Source organism: Narcine bancroftii, chromosome 1 (assembly GCF_036971445.1).
Source record: "Narcine bancroftii isolate sNarBan1 chromosome 1, sNarBan1.hap1, whole genome shotgun sequence".
Classification (NCBI taxonomy): domain Eukaryota; kingdom Metazoa; phylum Chordata; class Chondrichthyes; order Torpediniformes; family Narcinidae; genus Narcine; species Narcine bancroftii.
In genome coordinates, this window is record NC_091469.1 from 98,621,602 (window position 1) to 98,642,940 (window position 21,339).

The 21,339-nt window shown below is 40.3% G+C and overlaps 1 protein-coding gene across 1 annotated transcript in view; it reads right to left on the bottom strand.

The window, feature by feature from the left end:
• Positions 1 to 234: 234 nt before the first annotated feature.
• zmynd19 (zinc finger, MYND-type containing 19) overlaps positions 235 to 21,339 on the bottom strand; it is a 36,443-nt gene continuing 15,338 nt past the window's right edge. Inside the window, exons 4-6 of the mRNA XM_069933270.1 lie at positions 9,809 to 9,949; positions 5,164 to 5,344; positions 235 to 3,437 (exon numbers count right to left, since the gene is read on the bottom strand). Coding sequence (XP_069789371.1) covers positions 3,294 to 3,437; positions 5,164 to 5,344; positions 9,809 to 9,949 — 466 coding nt within the window. The 3' untranslated portion in view covers positions 235 to 3,293. The remainder of the gene's footprint in view (positions 3,438 to 5,163; positions 5,345 to 9,808; positions 9,950 to 21,339) is intronic.

Consider the following 21,339-nt stretch of genomic DNA (forward strand, 5'->3'; position numbering starts at 1 on the left):
CTCTCTGCTGCTGCTCTTCTGGTCCTGAGGATTGACCTCCAATCTGATGTTCTACTGCAATCATACTACAGTGATGTTCTCAATAGAGCACCTGTAGAAAGTTGACAGGACAGTGGCCAGTAGCCTTGCACATCTGTCTTCTCAGGAAGTTCAGTCACTATTGCACCTTCCCGACCAGAGTTGAAAGACCATATTCAAAAAGCATACTGATTAAGATTACAATTTGCAGAGTCAGAAATTTGATTCGGCTTTATTTAACAATTTTAAATACAGGCAAGGAACTGTATTCAGTGCATGAAACAAACCGAGGGCACAGCAACACTGCAGTGGCTAATGATCTGCATCTTTGCAGCTGACCACACAAAATAGTAATTAGAATTGGAACAGTTTCATTGCATTTTATTAGTCTGGCTGTACTTGAATACCATCCCACCCGATTGTGCTGGAAACAGCTTATATTGATGAAGTCAGTCATGTCATTAAAACACTGTGATCCACAGTCATCAGTACAGCTACTCGCAAAGAGGAAATTAGTGGAGTAAGTGATATATGCATAATTTAAACCAATGGCACTCCAATTAAGTTTCAGAACATTTGTGATGAACAGTTAAATCTATAGGGACAGTATTACCTCATGATCATTTGTGAATTTCAGAACTTGGGATTATAATTTAGCCATTGAAATACAACATGTACACTTAGTGTGAACTACCCCAAGCAGCAGGAACACATCAGTTCAATTAGTTAGCAAGAAATGCTAGGAAAAAGTCTATTTTGCACAACTAGTCACATGCAGTTGCACGAAAGCTCGGGCAATTTGTATTCAGATTCAGTGGCTACAAAGTAGACAAGCCCCATTGGATAGTTGCAGTGCACTTTGGTTACACTGTTGAATAGTTCAGACTATCCTTGGGATCCAGATACAAATTAATTGTATGTTGGTAATGCAATTGGTTTACAAGGGAAATTATTGCTAGATTCCAAACATACTTCACACAAAAAGACCAGAAATCATAACCCAAATTGTACTATCTGCCATTTTGCTTCAATACATAAAAGATGGGAAATTAATGTTTGGTGGAGAGTACTATACTAAACCCATGTATTGAGAAGGAATCTGCAGAAAATCAAGTGGGTGAATATTATACTAGCTTTATCTGCATTGAATATCTACCTGAAACTTACTAAATAGCTAATCATTAGGATATTCCAGTTTGCAAGTTGCATGATGAAGATCCATAGTATTGCATTGTACATAAAACAGGTATCTGAATCTTACAAGGAGAGAACTGGGCTTCAATTGGAAAAAAAGCAAAGCATGGCGCAGCAAAAGCACAATACAGTAACAGCAACCCATTTAAAACATGCACATAGGAACAGCAGCTTTTATATTAGTTCATGTATCTCCGCTTGTCTGATATACTTTTAGACTGCCTTACAATTCAGAAAAAAAATTGTTGCAAATAGACAAGGAGACTTGTGCAAGTATTCAAGTTCCAGACCACAGTTAAAGTTTTGCCTCTTATCAACTGCTAGGCGAATACTTTTGAGCAAATCTTAATTTTAAAATCCTTAAGAGTGTACAATTATGGCTATAGGGGAGTAAGACCTTAAAAATATACCCATCCACCACCTATGTGGAACCCACCCAGCTGAGACATGCACAAAACCATCATGCTCTAAGCACAGTGGATAACCAGCAGCTTTTAAACTGGATACCAGCTGCCTGCTGACTCCAATGAAAATAACTTACTAATTTAAAAAAATATACTTAACACTTGTAAAAATGTCCTAAGATAAATAGGATTTTCTGTGCTGCATTAAAATGACACCCTCGAATTGTAGCTGGCTTCAGATAAGCTTGCAGTCCAGAGATGAGCAAGCAGAGCTGAATACCCAGTGATGTGCAGAATGAGTAGGAACTACACTGTGTAATCTCCCACATCATCTAACTTTCTTGGTCCATTTCCCAAAGGGATACGATGGTCATAGATCCCACATCCCAGCACTGCCTTATGGCTGCTGGCTAAGGTGAATTGGGCCATACATTCCTGTGGCTTTGGTGGGGGAGGGGGGGGTGGAAGAGAAAGGGAGTAGAGAAGGAGGTGAAGAAACGAGGGGAAAAATAAGATCTTGGCCACAGGGTCATTGAGCTGCACAGGACAGTGGAAGGCATCACTGACATAACATCTGTAAATGCATGGAATCATACTGTGCACCTAAACCAAATTCCTCTCAAGGAGTTCAATCTCAATTTAAAAGGCAGCTACCCATTCAAAAAATCTGATAGGCAGTTATCAATTTCACTCTCACCAATGGCAGACACTGAACAATTTGGCCCAATACCAGATGGCTTCCCAGCAGAACCATAACCATATACAAGAAGCAATTTACGCTACCAAGTGGACTACTGTACCATTATTCCATACCCGCTGTGTCCTTAAATGTGCCTTAAATAGGTCTTGAATTAAGATTGAGCAAATAACTTACCCAATTCTTATGTTCCCCAATAGTTTGATACAACTTCAAAAAAAATACTGATTTAGAGCAGCACCACACCCAGAGTTTGATCTGTGCTACATTGAACTTAACCTCTAGAGCAATGACAAATGCCAGACTGCATAGTGTTCAAACTGGGTTACAAGAATGAAACCAGAAAGATGTTTGTGAAACCCATTCACTCCAGCAGTTGTCACTAATCTATTAGTCTTCCTTCCCCATACAAGACTAAAATGCTTTTGATCTGTTGGTTTTTTTTTTATATAAACCCCTCGCCAAGTAAACAAGTTCCAGAGACCTGGCGTAGTGTTATCTCTGGAACACACAGTAAGCTGGGTCTTTGTTTTCTTCTCTATAATCGCATTAGCAGCAAGCTGTCCCAGAGTCACATAATGCTACCGGAGCAAACTGAGTTGTTTTTTTTAAAAGGTAACTCTGTTCAGCTACACGTTATCACCGAACTTCAAACAGATCAAATTTTACAACATAAAAAACTGTACATAAGATTTTGTTCAAATACATATCAACATATAAATATAGACAGAAGCTTCCAGCTAGAAAGCTCCATCGTCTTCTTTAGTGATCAATAATAGGAAGAGTTGCCCCAGCCCCCCCCCCCCCCAATATTCTTCTCAGAGACTTCCTCAAGTCCATTTGGGTTTTCTTTTTTTCTTCGTCAGTGCCTTTGGAACTTTGTGTCCAGTCTGAATTGTGCAAAACAAAACTGACGCCACTGTTGAACCATGGCGAAAGCATGCGGGGTGAGGGCGAGGAGGGGCAGGGCAAGAGAGGGGTCATCGCTCTGGCTCAAGTTCCTGCTGCAGTGGGCGTCTCTTCTCATGACAATGCTTCTTATGGGCTGGCCAATCTTTCTGCTGACACTGGGAGCCACAGTATCGTGCCACCTGACACCGGCCACAAATGTTGAATTCACGCAACTGAAACAATCAAGTGCAAAACACGCAGTTTGATCAATTAACAGCAAAACTAAAGGCAATCACCACAGCAGAGTTCTATACTGTGATTCAGCTGTAAAAATATCCATTTGTTGTCAAGCTATGCAACCCATCAGAGCAACCATTTCCTCCTTAAATTACTTTGATAAAGACAATGACATACATGGTTGATATTCCTCAAATTCAAAAAACCCATGATATTTCATTCAAATAGAAATTCTCAATTTGGACAGGTGTTGTTTGCAGGATTTTTGTTAGTTAGCTGCCCAACTCCATCAGGAATAACACAGCTCATTGTAATAAAACAAAGCAATTATCCAACCCTGAACTTCATATTAGTTAAAGCAAGGGTTATACATACAGAATTATTACTCTATACTAGGCAGATAACAAAGTCCTGAACCAACACAGTCAAATTTTGAGGACAAATTGAGCAACTGAATTAAAATTTAAAAACTGGGAAATAAAATGTTATCCGTAAAACAACCTCAAAGCAGTTGCAAAAGCTCACTGGTACACTAATGCATGTCATCCTTACTAAATTATGTTAATATGTGGCATTAGTTCAATAAGCTAGCACACTCACAACTACCTCACTAGGCCACTTCAGCCTTTGTGACCACTTGTCAGTGGTTCAGCAATGGCTGTCTTGCGACCCATAATCCCCCACGCAGGTGGAACTGTTCTGGGAAACAGCAGTTCCAGCTACGTGGGGGATTATGGATTGGGAAGACAGCCATTGCTCTGCCACATATTTATGACTGGTGACGCTACGGCACCAGCCGCCCCACCTCCAACGGCTCCAGAGGGTGCTATGAGGTGCCGCTCAACATATATGCAACATAGGAAAAGCCTTTTAGGGCTGCTCCATGAAAGGTAACTTTGTTTTCCCTCTGCGCTTATAGCTGGCCTCCAAGTGGAGGTCTGGCATGAAAGGACCTTTAGGTAGGCATATGGATGCAAGAAACTGGAGGGTAATTAGGCTGCAAGGAAGGGTTTGATTAATGTGGAGTCTGCTTAAATAGGTCAACACAACATTGTGGGCTGAAAGGCTTGTACTGTTCTATGTTCATTTGTATCCATTTATGATTATCCAAATTAAAACAGTTCAACATGAAAACTAAGCTGACATTTTAGTAAAGAACTGAGTGCTAGTGAAGTCAGCTTCCTGATGTGTACATACTCTCAAATTTGAAAAATGGGATTCTCCTGGTTGACCAGCCAAATTGTTTTCCCCCCACTAAATCAGTTTATCTAGTTATTTACCCAATTTGTTCCTAGTTGGATCTGATTAACATGTTTCATGACCACCAGAGCTCAAAAATAATTAACTGGAATTTAGTTATTTCTTCATTAAACGTTTCTTTAAGCCACTGTTAATAAGGAGCTTTTGCCTTAAATGTTAATTAACAATTCAGACACAAGATGGCAATAGACAGCAAAAAAACTGAGTGCAACAGCTCAAGTCTTGGTCAATAATCTTCAACTGATTGTAAGCCATTCTATCCCTGAATCTCTTTATTTCAAAAAAAATGTATCAAAGTTTAGGTTAGCTGTTATCAAATTATTGTACATAGTTTGATACCGCTTCCTTGAAACATGCTTACGCCTTTTAAACTAGATTTAAGGTTATACAAATACAAGATGTTGGAACTGGATATAGAGAAAACATAGCAAGTCTAGCTCTTTTGATACCTTGCACTCTCACCTGTTTCTCCATCATAGTGCATGGTGGATAATGGCACTCATAATATGTGCAAGAATCCTCTTCATCCTCTACAATGTCACCATTAGCATTGTAGTAACGTGTGAGATTCAACTCAGGGAATTGCTCTTCAATAGGGTCTGCAGGCACCTGTTGAATAGCCAGCCAATACAGACTCTGTTCCCTGCATGGAAAAGAAAAAGTTGTTAGCACAGCAACCAAACATGTTAAAAAAAATTGAGCAAACTTAGAGCACTGTAAAGGGGAAAACTCAAACCAAGCTACATTATAAGTGTTAGAAAAGCAGTGGTCTCCAAAATGTACAAATGCAGCAGTTTATTTCTTGAGACAATACAATCATACCAACAATGTGCACTCTTCATTGGTGAGATGAAGAACTCCTCATTGCCAATGTCAGAGGTATTCTTTCCCAGATCATAGAGGAAATGATTTGGCTTCCTGAATCTGTTCTGCCATGCATTTAGATCATGGTTAATCTCGTCTCCATCATGTATTAATTCTATATACCTTAATATTCCAATAAAAATACACACATGCCAGGATGTGCAAAAACTTGCCGATTTCTGCCTCCTTTTACATTCCCTTGACCTGCACTACATTCCTTCTCATTTTTGAATGAAATAGGTGGGCAAGAGGAACACCTATAATCTTCATTAAGTATAGGCCTGGCATTGTCCCCCGCTCCTGCCGGCGTCCCAACACCCCTCGCTCCTGTTGTAGAGCATTTGGAAGTGTTTTACATGCATAGAAAGGCAAAATACATTCCATGTATTTTATTTATATATATATATATATATATATATATATATATATATATATATATGGCTCGAAGGCTTTGGTGAGGTCAACAAAGGTGATGTAGAGTCCTTTGTTTTGTTCTCTACACTTTTCTTGGAGCTGTCTGAGGGCAAAGACCATGTCAGTGGTTCCTCTGTTAGCGCGAAAGCCGCACTGTGATTCTGGGAGAATATTCTCAGCGACACTAGGTATTATTCTATTTAGTAGAATCCTAGCGAAGATTTTGCCTGCAATGGAGAGCAACGTGATTCCCCTGTAGTTTGAGCAGTCTGATTTCTCGCCTTTGTTTTTGTACAGGGTGATGATGGTGGCATCACGAAGATCCTGAGGCAGTTTACCTTGGTCCCAACAAAGCTTGAAAAACTCATGCAGTTTGGCATGCAGAGTTTTGCCGCCAGCCTTCCAGACTTCTGGGGGGATTCCATCCATACCTGCTGCTTTGCCACTTTTCAGTTGTTCGATTGCCTTATATGTCTCATCCAGGGTGGGAACCTCATCCAGCTCTAGCCTTAGGGGCTGTTGAGGGAGCTGGAGCAGGGCGGAATCTTGGACTGAGCGGTTGGTACTGAAAAGAGATTGGAAGTGTTCTGACCATCGGTTGAGGATGGAGATCTTGTCGCTGAGGAGGACTTTGCCGTCTGAGCTGCGCAGCGGGCTTTGGACTTGGGGTGAGGGGCCGTACACAGCCTTTAGAGCCTCGTAGAAACCCCTGAAGTCGCCAATGTCCGCGCTGAGCTGTGTTCGTTTGGCGAGGCTAGTCCACCACTCATTTTGGATCTCCCGGAGTTTGCGCTGAAGATGGCTGCATGCGCGACGGAAGGCTTGTTTCTTCTCTGGACAGGACGGCTTTGTAAGGTGAGCCTGGTGGGCAGCTCGCTTCTTTGCCAGCAGCTCCTGGATTTCCTGGCTGTTTTCGTCAAACCAGTCCTTGTTTTTCCTGGAGGAGAAGCCCAGTACCTCTTCAGTGGATTGCAGTATGGTAGTCTTCAACTGATCCCAGAGGGTTTCAGGGGACGGGTCCGTGAGGCGGGTTGCAACGTCGAGCTTTGCTTTGAGGTTTGCCTGGAAGTTTCCTCTCGCTTCGTCTGACTGCAGTTTTCCAACATTGAACCTCTTTCTGGGGGCTTTATTGTTCCTGGGCTTTGGCTTGAAGTGAAGGTTGAGCTTGCAGCGAACCAGCCGGTGGTCAGTGTGGCATTCCGCGCTAGGCATGACCCTGGTGTGGAGCACATCTTGTTTGTCACTTTCTCGCACCAGGATGTAGTCCAGGAGGTGCCAGTGTTTGGATCGGGGATGCATCCAGGTGGTCTTAAGGCTGTCCCTCTGCTGAAAAAGGGTGTTTGTAATGACAAGCCGCTGTTCTGCGCAGAGCTCCAACAGGAGGCGCCCATTGTCGTTGCACTTGCCGACGCCATGCTTGCCCAGGATTCCTGGCCAGGTTTCTGAGTCTTTGCCGACACGAGCGTTGAAGTCGCCCAGGATGACAACCTTGTCGGCTGTAGGGGTACGTTGGATGAGGTTGCGCAGGTCGGTGTAGAACTTGTTCTTTTCTGCTGGTTCCGCCTGGAGGGTTGGAGCATAGACACTGATGAGGGTGATGTGACGCTTGTTTTGAAGTGGGAGTCGCATGGACATGATTCGGTCCGAGAGGCCTGTCGGAAGGTTTTCGAGTTTGGAGGCAATGAAGCTCTTGACCATGAAGCCTACACCAGATAGGCGTCGTTCATCCGAAGGCTTGCCAGACCAGTAGAGTGTGTAGCCCGCGCCGCGTTCTTGGAAGCTGCCTACATCTGCCAGGCGGACTTCACTGAGAGCGGCTATGTCGATGTCAAGTCTGAGGAGTTCATGTGCAATGAGGGCAGACCGACGTTCAGGTCGATGGCTGTCAGTCTTATCTAGCATGGTTCTGATGTTCCAGCATGCTAGCTTGAGTTTGTGAGCATCTTTTGAGGGGGAGGACGTGGAGGGGGAGGACGTGGAGGGGGAGGACGTGGAGGGGGAGGACGTGGAGGGGGAGGACGTGGAGGGGGAGGACGTGGAGGGGGAGGACGTGGAGGGGGAGGACGTGGAGGGGGAGGACGTGGAGGGGGAGGACGTGGAGGGGGAGGACGTGGAGGGGGAGGACGTGGAGGGGGAGGACGTGGAGGGGGAGGACGTGGAGGGGGAGGACGTGGAGGGGGAGGACGTGGAGGGGGAGGACGTGGAGGGGGAGGACGTGGAGGGGGAGGACGTGGAGGGGGAGGACGTGGAGGGGGAGGACGTGGAGGGGGAGGACGTGGAGGGGGAGGACGTGGAGGGGGAGGACGTGGAGGGGGAGGACGTGGAGGGGGAGGACGTGGAGGGGGAGGACGTGGAGGGGGAGGACGTGGAGGGGGAGGACGTGGAGGGGGAGGACGTGGAGGGGGAGGACGTGGAGGGGGAGGACGTGGAGGGGGAGGACGTGGAGGGGGAGGACGTGGAGGGGGAGGACGTGGAGGGGGAGGACGTGGAGGGGGAGGACGTGGAGGGGGAGGACGTGGAGGGGGAGGACGTGGAGGGGGAGGACGTGGAGGGGGAGGACGTGGAGGGGGAGGACGTGGAGGGGGAGGACGTGGAGGGGGAGGACGTGGAGGGGGAGGACGTGGAGGGGGAGGACGTGGAGGGGGAGGACGTGGAGGGGGAGGACGTGGAGGGGGAGGACGTGGAGGGGGAGGACGTGGAGGGGGAGGACGTGGAGGGGGAGGACGTGGAGGGGGAGGACGTGGAGGGGGAGGACGTGGAGGGGGAGGACGTGGAGGGGGAGGACGTGGAGGGGGAGGACGTGGAGGGGGAGGACGTGGAGGGGGAGGACGTGGAGGGGGAGGACGTGGAGGGGGAGGACGTGGAGGGGGAGGACGTGGAGGGGGAGGACGTGGAGGGGGAGGACGTGGAGGGGGAGGACGTGGAGGGGGAGGACGTGGAGGGGGAGGACGTGGAGGGGGAGGACGTGGAGGGGGAGGACGTGGAGGGGGAGGACGTGGAGGGGGAGGACGTGGAGGGGGAGGACGTGGAGGGGGAGGACGTGGAGGGGGAGGACGTGGAGGGGGAGGACGTGGAGGGGGAGGACGTGGAGGGGGAGGACGTGGAGGGGGAGGACGTGGAGGGGAGGACGTGGAGGGGGAGGACGTGGAGGGGGAGGACGTGGAGGGGGAGGACGTGGAGGGGGAGGACGTGGAGGGGGAGGACGTGGAGGGGGAGGACGTGGAGGGGGAGGACGTGGACCTGTCCTCGGGCCTGCGCAAAGGAGCTTTTAGGTGGAGTGCAGTGCGCGCAGTACATATATATATATATATATATATATGATAAACATTTGACTAGCTGTCATTAAATAAGGACCTTATGTACTTGTTCCAACTTAAATACAAATTAAAGTTAAAGACAGATCTAGGTAATGGAACTCCTTTTCAAACCTGGAGACTACCTGTACTGGTTTTTACCAACAGCTTATCCTCTCAGAGATATAAATAAAACACAATACACACAGCTTTATTATACTGGAAGCAAATTGATAGCAGAGCCACCAGCAAGAGGCAGATAGTTTTGCAGATCACCCACCATTTAAATTACCTCCATGTAGCACTTACTGCTACAAGAGTGGGTGATTCCAAATGGCTACCAGTAATTCAACCTTCACAAAATCAGTTCTCAACAAACTGATCTAGTTCATCTTAACAGTACCTCTAATATAATTGATACTGACAGCTGCAATTTCCCCCAGACAAGACATGAGACTGTCAGTGGAAACATCTTATCCAAAGAATACAAATAAACAGAAAACACTCAAAAGTTTTCAGGTACAGCTCAGACTTGCCTCTGCTTACTGGAGATCTCCTCTGCCTTTGGCCTCCAACCTATGGGAACAAGCTTGAGGTTATCCAGTCTATTGTCCACTGTCACAGCATTGATGTGAACTACCTGAAAACGTGGCGCAATCCCTCCTCTATGTCGTTCCCTGGTCAAGTAGAAATGGAGAAGAGTTATTCAAACCATCTAAAACAGACAACAGTTGATAAAGCCACACAAAAAAAATCCACACAACTCCAATATAGATGAAGCAGGATTACTGCCAGAATCGCATCAACTTTGTGGTACGATTTTCTCAATATCATTTATGTTCGATGGAGTAGTGGCCGGACGGTGAACTCCAGCCCTCTCCAGAAAAGTCGGGAAAAACAAGAGAAAATACAAAGGCACAGAAATACAAGTTAAAGAAAAGCGAGTATAAAGGTGGAAAGAAGATGGAGACAAAAGGAGAAAAATCAAAATCAACGGAAAGAAGAGAGGAAGAGAAGACAACGGAGGAAAAAGGTGAAGGCCTTACCTGTCCGAAGAGGCCCGCTGTGGAGAGAGGACCCCACTACCTCAGGTCGGTAGAAAAAGAACTACAACAATGGCTCACAGAGCCGAGTAAAAGTGCGCAACCGCGCATGAAAAAAAACACACCGACGGGAGGGGGGACCAGCTGGGGAGTCGATCTCCACAGCCGGCAACGACAGCTGCAGAACACCTGCAGCAAGAAGAGACCAAAGGGCATCAAAGAAACAACAGATAGCCAACCCAGAGGAAGAAGAAGAGGAAGAATACAGTGAAATAGATAAAGGGAAAGGCAAGGTAAAGGATATACTTGCTCTTGTTAGAGGATACATGGAGTCATTTAAAGAATGGCAAACACAGGAATTCAATGATTTAAGAAAAAGAATAAACAACACAGAAAAGAAAATAAATAAAATGGATATGACCTTAACAGAAATGGGGAAAAAAATGGACAAGATGGAAGAACGGGCAGTAGCAGCAGAAATGGAGGTAGAAGACTTAAAAAAGAAATTGGAGGAATCTAATAAAAAAACTAAAGAGACACAAGAATTACTAGCCCAAAAAATAGATATAATGGAAAATTATAACAGAAGAAATAACATAAAGATAGTGGGCCTTAGGGAAGATGAAGAAGGCAAGAATATGAGGGAGTTTATAAAAGAATGGATCCCTAAGGCCCTAGGATGTCCAGAACTACAGCAAGAAATGGAAATAGAAAGGGCACATAGAGCATTGGCCCCTAAACCACAACCACAACAAAAACCAAGATCTATTGTAGTAAAATTCCTAAGATATACTACAAGAGAAAAGGTACTGGAGAAGACAATGGAAAAAGTAAGAGAGGGCAACAAACCACTTGAGTATAAAGGACAAAAAATCTTCATTTATCCAGATATAAGCTTTGAACTCCTAAAGAAGAGAAAGGAGTTCAATACAGCAAAAGCGATTCTATGGAAGAAAGGATATAAATTTACACTGAAGCATCCTGCGGTATTGAAAATATTTATTCCAGGACAACAAAACAGACTGTTCTCGGATCCAGAAGAAGCACGAAAATTTGCAGAACAATTACAAAAATAGACTGAGGGATGAAGACGGGTAATGAGAGCAAAAATGATCACGATTGATATGTATGTGGGTAAAGACAAAAATAGACTAAGGGATGAAGACGGGTAATGAGGGTAAAAATGACCACGATTGATATGTATGCGGGTAAAGAGGTATAAGAGTGAATAGAGACAATGGGCATACGTGAAAGTATCTGTAATTAGAGGAAAACATAGATAGTATAGACAAGAATTAATAAGGGAAGGTAATGGAATAGAGAGAATAAGGAGGGAATTAAAAGAGTGACCTTTGTGACATATAAAAAGTGAAATCTTTTCTGGGGGGGCGGGGTGGGGGAAAAGAGCGGTCACTGCAAAACCAGTTGACGCTTGCGAGTGGATTCGCAAATCCAAATGGAGAGGGGAGATGTGGTTGTCCGACAAGGGATAAAGGACAACTCAGGAGGGGAAGGGGAGAATGGGGTTAAAGAAGATAGAAATAGGAGAATAAGGAAAATGTTGGATGTTGTAGGAATGTTGTCTGGTAAAGAGTTGAAAATAAGAAAACAGAAATGGAAAAGGAGGAAAGGAAATGATGGAAAAACGGAAAGAGAAGATAAACAAAATATAAAATGGCTACGCTGAACTATATGACTCTAAATATTAATGGAATACATAACCAAATTAAAAGGAAGAAACTACTAAATTTACTGAAAAAGGAAAAAATAGATATAGCATTTGTCCAAGAAACACACTTAACTGAATTGGAGCACAAGAAATTAAAGAGAGATTGGGTAGGACATGTAACAGCAGCATCGTATAATTCAAAAGCAAGAGGAGTGGCTATATTAATTAGCAAAAATGTGCCATTTAAAATAGAAGAGGAAATAATAGATCCAGCAGGGAGATATGTTATGATAAAATGTCAGATATATTCGGAGCTTTGGAATCTACTTAATATATATTCACCTAACGAAGAAGATCAAAAGTTTATGCAAGATATCTTTTTGAAGGAAGCTAATACGCAAGGGAACATACTAATAGGAGGGGATTTCAATCTGAATTTGGATCCAAATATGGATAAAACGGGGGAAAAAATTAACAGGAAGAACAAAGTAACCAAATTTATAATTAAATCAATGCAAGAAATGAAACTTGTGGACATATGGAGGAAACAAAACCCAAAAGAAAAGGAATACTCATACTACTCGACTAGACATAAAACATACTCAAGGATAGACCTATTCCTGTTATCGGCCCACATTCAAGGGAGAGTTAGGAAAACAGAATATAAAGCTAGACTATTATCGGACCACTCACCCCTGTTATTGGCAATAGAGCTAGAGGACATCCCTCCAAGAATATATAGATGGAGATTAAACCCCATGCTACTTAAAAGACAGGATTTTAGAGAATTTATTGAAAAACAATTAAAAATGTACTTTGAAGTAAATACGGAATCAGTGGAAGATAAGTTTATACTATGGGACGCAATGAAAGCATTCATTAGAGGACAAATAATAAGTTATGCAACCAAGATGAAGAAGGACTATAATCAGGAAACAGAGCAGTTGGAAAGGGAAATAATAAACATAGAAAAAAAATTAGCAATAAAGGAAGATACAACCAAAAGAAGAGAATTGGCGGATAAAAAAATAAAATATGAAACATTACAAACATATAAGGTGGAGAAGAATATAATGAAGACAAAACAGAAATATTATGAACTAGGTGAAAAAACACACAAAATCTTAGCATGGCAGCTTAAGACAGAGCAAAATAAGAAAATGGTATTGGCAACAAGGAAAAAAGACAAACAAATTACATATAATCCAAAAGAAATTAAGGAAAACTTCAGAGAATTCTATGAACAATTATACCGAACTGAAAACGAAGGGAAAGAAGGGAAAATAGATGAATTTTTGACTAAAATTGAACTACCAAAACTACAAATAGAGGAACAAAATAAATTAACAGAACCATTTGGAACAGTAGAAATACAAGAGATAATAAAAAATTTACCAAATAATAAGACACCAGGAGAGGATGGACTCCCAATAGAATTCTACAAAACATTTAAAGATCTAATAATACCGCCCCTCCTGGATGTAATCAACCAGATTGATGAGACACAAAACTTACCAGATTCATGTAAAACAGCAATAATTACAGTGATACTAAAACAAGGGAAAGATCCACTCTCACCAGCATCATATAGACCAATATCTCTGCTAAACACAGATTATAAGATAATAGCTAAACTATTAGCAAACAGATTAGCAGAACAGGTACCGAAAATGGTAAATTTAGACCAAACTGGATTTATCAAAAAAAGACGCACAACAGACAATATTTGTAAATTTATTAACTTAATTCATGCAGTAGAAGGAAATAAAGCACCGGCAGTAGCAGTTGCTTTAGACGCAGAGAAGGCCTTCGACAGAGTAGAATGGAATTACTTGTTCAAAGTATTGCAAAAATTCAGTTTACCGGAGAAGTATATTAATTGGATTAAAGCATTATATGAGGGACCATTAGCGAAAGTGACAGTAAATGGACATGTATCAAAGCAATTTAACTTAAGCAGGTCAACGCGGCAGGGATGCCCACTATCACCATTATTGTTTGCGCTAGCTATAGAACCACTAGCAGAATCGATAAGAATAGATAATAATATAAAAGGAATAAAAATAAAAGACAGGGAATATAAAATCAGTCTATTTGCGGATGATGTGATAGTGTACTTAACAGAACCAGAACTATCAATAAAAGAACTATATAAGAAATTGAAGGAATATGGAGAAGTGTCGGGATACAAGATAAACGTAAATAAAAGTGAAGCAATGCCTATGAATAATGCGGATTTCTCAAAATTTAAGGAGGAATCCCCATTCAGATGGCAAATGCAGGCAATAAGATACCTAGGTGTGCAAATAAACAAAAATCTAGGCCAATTATATAAACTCAATTACAATCCACTAATGAAAAAATTACAGGACGATTTAGAGCATTGGAAAGAGCTACCACTAACACTGATAGGAAGGATAAACTGTATTAAAATGAACATTTTTCCAAGGATACTATACTTATTTCAGGCATTGCCAATACAACTGACAGAAAAATTCTTTAAAGAGTTAAAGAAAATAATAAGGAGATTTTTATGGAGAGGGGGGAAACCGAGGATAGCACTAGATAAATTAACAGAATGGTATAAACAAGGAGGCTTACAATTGCCAAACTTCAAAAATTATTATAGAGCCGCACAATTAAGGTACCTATCAGATTTTTATCAAACAAGGGAAAAACCAGACTGGACGAGACTAGAATTAGATAAAATAGGGGAAAAGATACCTGAACACATATTATATAAATGGGACGAAAAATTGGTACAACATAGAACTTCTCCAGTATTACACCATCTCCTCAATATATGGAAGAAGATTCATGTAGAAAAAAATAAAATAAATTATCAAATACCAAAACTAATATTGACGCAAAATAAGCTACTCCCTTTTACAATAGACAACCTTTCCTTTAGAAAATGGAAAAAAAAGGGATTAAAAGAATAGAAAATTGTTTTTCAGGAAGTAGATTCTCATCCTTTGAACAAATGAGAGATAAGTACAATATAACTGGAGATACAGCGCTGGCATATTACCAACTGAGATCCTACTTGAAAGATAAATTAGGAAGCAATTTGAGTTTACCAGAGGGAAGTAACCTTGAATATGTGATTACAGATACAATGTTAATCAAAAGATTTATAACAAATATGTATATCAAACTGCAAGAAAAGGAGAATGAGGAAACAAATGGTAAAACTAAACAAAAATGGGAACAAGATTTAAATATAAAGATAAAAAAGGAAACATGGGAGAAATTATGTTCTGGAACGATGAGAAATACAATAAATACGAGGCTGCGTATGATACAATATAATTGGTTACACAGACTATACATTACACCGCAAAAGTTAAATAAATGGGACCCAACAGTATCTGATAGATGTTTTCGATGTAAAAAAGAAAGGGGAACAACAATTCATGCAATCTGGACATGTGAGAGAGTAGAAAAATTTTGGGATGATCTCAATCAGATATTAAATAAAATAACAGAAAACAATATACCAAAGAATCCAGAGATCTTTCTCCTAAGTAACATAAAAAATAAAGAATTTGGAATTGACTTGGAAGATGCACAAAAAAGATTTGTCAAGATAGCCCTAGCCGTAGCAAAAAAATGTATTATGTCAACCTGGAAATTGGAAGATAATTTGAAAATACAACAATGGTATATAGAAATGAATAAATGTATTCCATTAGAAAAAATAACATATAGTTTAAGAAATAATATTGAAATATTCGAACAAGTATGGGAGCCTTACATTAAATACAATAGCGAAAACCTACCGGGAACAAACATTACCTAAGTTGATGGCAGGAGAAGAAAAGAATGGACTCAGTAGAATTTCTGGTGTATTTTTGTTGAATGACAACATTGTCTGACTGAATTAATGCAACCTAGAGTGTATACCTAAAATGGATGAGGGGGGGGGGGGGTGGGGGGGTGGCTTGGGAGGAGGGAGGGGGGAGGGAGAAAAAGTCACTGTAAATGTGTGGAAAAGAAAAAGTGTATATCATGGCTATTGTGATTTATGGTGTGAAAAATAAAAAATTTAAAAAAAAAATCATTTATGTTCTGTGGTTGCATCAAAAAGCTCAAGCTAATAAAAATTGTATTCATTAACTTTTCCCACATACTCTTGAGAATTTTTTTCCCCATCATCTTAAAATTCCATTCACAAACTGTTGTACCATGGGCGACACCTGTAGTGACATTAGTTCATTCATCTACTATGTATGGAAGAGTAATTCAAGAGGAAATATCTTACAAAGATTCCACTCAGAGTGGACTCTAAACAATCATATTCCTCCACTTTGATATCTTAGCGAATTAATGCAGCACCAATCAAAATAACAATGACATTCAAAAACCAATAAAAGGATTGAAGAAGAAAATAGCAGTGACATTAATGAGAAATGCACAAAGCTTTTAAGCATCAATTCACCAACGACATATTAAATGATTGTGCTTCAATATTCGCGCAAAGATGCAAATTATTCACAAAATGTTACATTTCATTCCAATTTTAGTATCCGACCTTTCTATTAACTATAGGTAATCTTCGACTTCCGACCACCCACACACAAGAAAAATTTTAAAAATTAAAACTACTGTACAAGTACATATTTTGTATTAAAAGTACTGTAAACAGTGGTCCCCGCTCCCAGTGGCAGCCCAAAGTCCCCGTTCCTTGACTTGCGACCAACCCCGAGTTACAACCAATCGTTCAGACCCCATTATGGTCGTAAGTCACCTGTAATATAATTATGGCATCAGGGTGCTGAAATGGGAGATTTGAAGATGGGTCAGGTGGTGTTATCTTACTGAAGCGGCAAACACTGAAAATGCAGGCTGGCTGGATAAAAAAGACAAGTTGGAAAGTCTTTTGTTTTATGTTGGAAAAGCAAGGTTGAGAAATGTGCAGAAAAGAGAGGAAATTCAATTAAGAACACTGTTAACTTGGGGTTGAAAAAAGCCATAATCAAGGAAAAGGAACAATACCTTAATGCTATTGATAATGGAAGAATGGAAGGTCTCAACATTGGAGTAGATAGTGAAGACAGAACTGAAAGCAAGGTGACAAGGGTGTATAGGAAATAGATAAGACAGTCAGTGAGTGGGCTTATAACAATGTTAATCGCTATCCAAAGATGGAGATGTCAAGGGAACAGTCAGATTAAGACCCAAAGGGAGTAGGGTAGAAACTGGCAGCAGAACAATGAAACTATTTGAATTTTCTGATCACTGAGGAAATTACATACACAAGGTGTCTGCTTTGGAATTCACCTCCATTCTGTCTACTTTAGGAAATTTGAATTTCCAATCACCAGTTTATTCATTTCTCAGCTCTACTCCAACTGGACTGGACAGGGTTTCAAGTCCAAAGCTGACTGACTACGTTCTCTCCATGACTGCATGGGTTTTTTTTATAGGGGCTGTATGTCTAAATGTAATTTTTTTTTTTAAATTTAAGCTTTTCTATCTCATGCAAGTTTGAAGAACACTGATCAGTCTCCAAATGGGCACATTGCAGCCTTTTGGATGCAATATTCTTGTTTCCTTAATACACAAGAGGCAGCAAACTGGTCCATCAATTCATGCTGGCTCATATGGCACAGTTGGCAGAGCTGTTAGCACAACACCTTTACAGTGCCAGCAGATTTGAATCCCATGCTGTAAGGAGTTTGTACATTTTCCTCATGTCTGCATGGGTTTCCCTAGGGGCTCCAGTTAGCTCCCCCCCCCACCATTCAAAACGACCTCATGGTATAGATTAATTGAGTGTAAATTGCACAACACGGACTCATGGGCCAAAATGCCCTGTTACCGTGCTGAATGTCTAAATTTAAAATTAAAAACATCCAATGACTTACTTCCCTGTAACTAATTCTCACATACAGGCCCATTAATACCACCAAGCACTGTCACCCCCCCCTTCTCTCCAATTCTATCCTACCACTCACTCCCATTGTCAGAAATTTATAGTGGTTATTTAATGTAGCAAGCTGCAAGATGCGAGAGACCAATGTACCTAGGGGAAACATGCTCAGATCAGGAATGGAAACAGACTGGAGCTGAGGCATCTTCACTGGTATGAATTCAATAAATTCCAATATCAATCCTTTTCTTTCCTCCATGGGAGCTGTTCCACTCAAGATCAGAAATTGCAGAAGATAGTGAATGCAGCTCAGAATATCATGCAAACTTCCCACACCTCTCTGGACTTCATCTACATCTCCTGTTGGCTTTGAAAACTAGCCAACACATTTGAATGACCAATTACACCCTAAGCACACTCTTTTCTCCCTCCTTCCATTTGGGAAAAGGCCAAAACTGTGAAATAATGCTTAAAAGCAGTTTCTTCCCCACATCTGTGTCAAATGAACTCCAAAGTGCTCAGACTGCCTTTGTTGCACTAATTGGACTTTTCCATTCTCACGCAATAATCTATAATTGTGCTAGTTTGTCTACTTTATATGGGTGTATGCATACCAGAGTTGATTTGTCAGAATGCTCACAGAAGAACTCTCCTCACTGAATCAGGAATAACGTGACACTTAAATGTGGTTGCACCTTTTAGTTTTGATCTGTTTCCATTTTTTCTCTTCTGCCCCCAACTGTTTTGAGTAATTTTTAGTAATTCTGATTTGCAACTGATCAGACATTCTGTCCCATTCTCTCCATCTCACCCCCTTTCTGCAACTTAAAACACATTTATTAGTTTCTAGTGCGATACACAGAAGTGCTGGAGAAACTCAACAGGTCATGCAGTATCTGCAGGAAGCAAAGGGATATAACCCACTTTTTGGGCCTGAGCCCTTCATCAAGGTATTAGTTTCCACTACAACTGTAGAAACAAACTAAAGAAAGACAATCACCTTTGATTTATAATGGAAATAAGTTTTTTTTTAAATCCAGATAAAAGTTTTGATTTGTTAAAAAAGAGAAAGGAGTTTAATCTGGTTAAAGGTGTATTGTGGGAAAAAAAGGCTATGCCTTTGAGATATCCAGCTGTTTTGAAAGTATTCATCCCAGGAGGAAGAAATAGATTTTTTTTTTTTTTACTGAGCCTAATGAAGCCACAGTATATGCCGATTCATTGCCTGTTGATCAGCAGATGGTTGTAGACACTTGAATTCATTATATAACAGAGGTTTTGCTGTAACTGAAATTACATTAAGTTTCAAGAGAGCGTAAAAGGGGAGGAAGGTTTAACCCATATTATGTGTGATCTAATATACTGGATAAGATCTATTGATAACCTTATTGTAAGGGATGGTATAATGTTTTAAGTGAGTTAGTGGGGAATGAGATGCTGACCACTACACTATCGTGGGCACTCATGCAACTAGTTTTGCTTTAACATCACGCACCTCTGGGATTTTTCCTCATCTTTCTTCTTTTTTCTTCCTTTCTTATCTTTTTTTGGATCTTAGCCTGGACTAAGATATATGAGGAGAGTTGGGATGGAGGGTGACGCTGGAGGGATATGTTTTAATTTTGATGTCTAATGGCAGGGAAATTGTCATTTATTAGTATTAATATTAATGGAATTCAGAATCCGATAAAGAGAAAAAGGTTATTGAATTATATTTAAAAAATTAAAGTAGATGTGGCGTTTATACAAGAAATTCATTTACCAGAAATAGAACATATGAAACTAAAGAGATTGGATAGAAGAGATATTCTCTTCATTTAATTCTAAAGTTAGAGTAGCGATATTAATAAAGTTTACCAATCTAAATACTGGATGTAATGACTGATAAAGTGGTAAGGTATGTGATGATAAATTGCAAAATATATTCTGAATATATATGCACCGAATGTAGATGAGGGAATATTTATACAAGATGCTTTTAAGCAGTTAGCTAATACAAAAAGGAAAATAATTATAGATTTTAATTTTACCTTTGATTTCAAGCTTGATAGATCAGGAGGAATTATGTTTTAAAATAAGGTGGCAAAGTATGTGAAAAATTTCATGAATGAAATGAAACTTGTTGATAGTTGAAGGAAGATATATCCTGATATAGAGATTATTCATGTTATTTTTATAGACCCAAGATATATTCCCATATAGATATGTTTTTAAATTGCTTCTCAATTCCAGACAAGAGTTCATAGTATTGAATATCAGACATAAATATTGTCTAACCATTCACCTTTAGTTATTTCAGTTTTAATGAGGAGGAGCAAAATATAGGTTTTAGGTGGAGATGTCATGCAGCATTGTTGAAAAGACAAGATTTTTGTGACTTCGTAAGGCAACAGATAAAAATTTTTATGGACCTGAATGAACATTCTGTAACTAATAAGTTTGTGGTATGGGATTCTTTGATGGCTTATTTAAGTTATATGGCTAAGGTTAAAAAATACATCTGAAGTTAATTCTTTGGAAAGGAAATAATAGAGATGGAAAAAGAATTGTAAAATCGAGGGAATGAGGAACCAATGAAAATATTGGATTTAAATAAATTGAAGCTTAATGCAATAAAAACAGAGTAGAGAGGGATACAAGACAATTCTGACAAAAATATTACGAATTGGGAGATAGAGCTTATAAAGCCTTAACATGGCAATTGAAGACTGAACAAGTATAGAAAAAAATAGAAGCTGTAAAAGAAGATTCGGGTCATCTTATTTATAAAATACAAGGTATTAATGATGTGTTTATGAAATTCTCTAAAAAAGTACAAATCGAAATCTTTTATGGATGGGAATAAAATAGACTAATATTTTTCCAAAATGACTTTACCACAGTAAAGCATAGAAAAGACAGAATTAATAAATCCATTTACAGAATTATGATATATTGATGTATTTACCAAACAATAAGGCTCCAAGGGAGGATGGTTTCTCTCCAGAGTTTTACAACGAATTTCAAGTTATTAATTCTGATATTTATGGGGTTGTTAGATCAAATGGAACTTACCCAAGTCGTTTAAATAGTTATTCAAAAAAAGGACCCTTTGCTTCCATCTTCATTTAGACAAATTTCACAATTGAATACTGATTATATCATTTTGTCCAAACTAATAGCCAATAGATTAGTTAAATATTTACAAAAATTGATTAATATGGACCAAACAGGTTTTATTAAAAATAAAAGATCAGCGGATAAGATTGTTAGATTTTTAAGTTTAATAGAGATGGCTAAGAAAAAAAAATACCATCAGTGGCTTTAGCTTTAACTGGAGAAAAGGCATTTGATAGATTAGAATGAGTCTTTTTTTATCCCAGTATTGAAGGTTTTTGGAATTTCAACAAATTTTATGAACTGAAAAAATAAGAGCATTATATAATTCTCCAAAGGCTAAGGTGGTTACAAATAGACAAATATCAAAATCTTTTTTGTTGG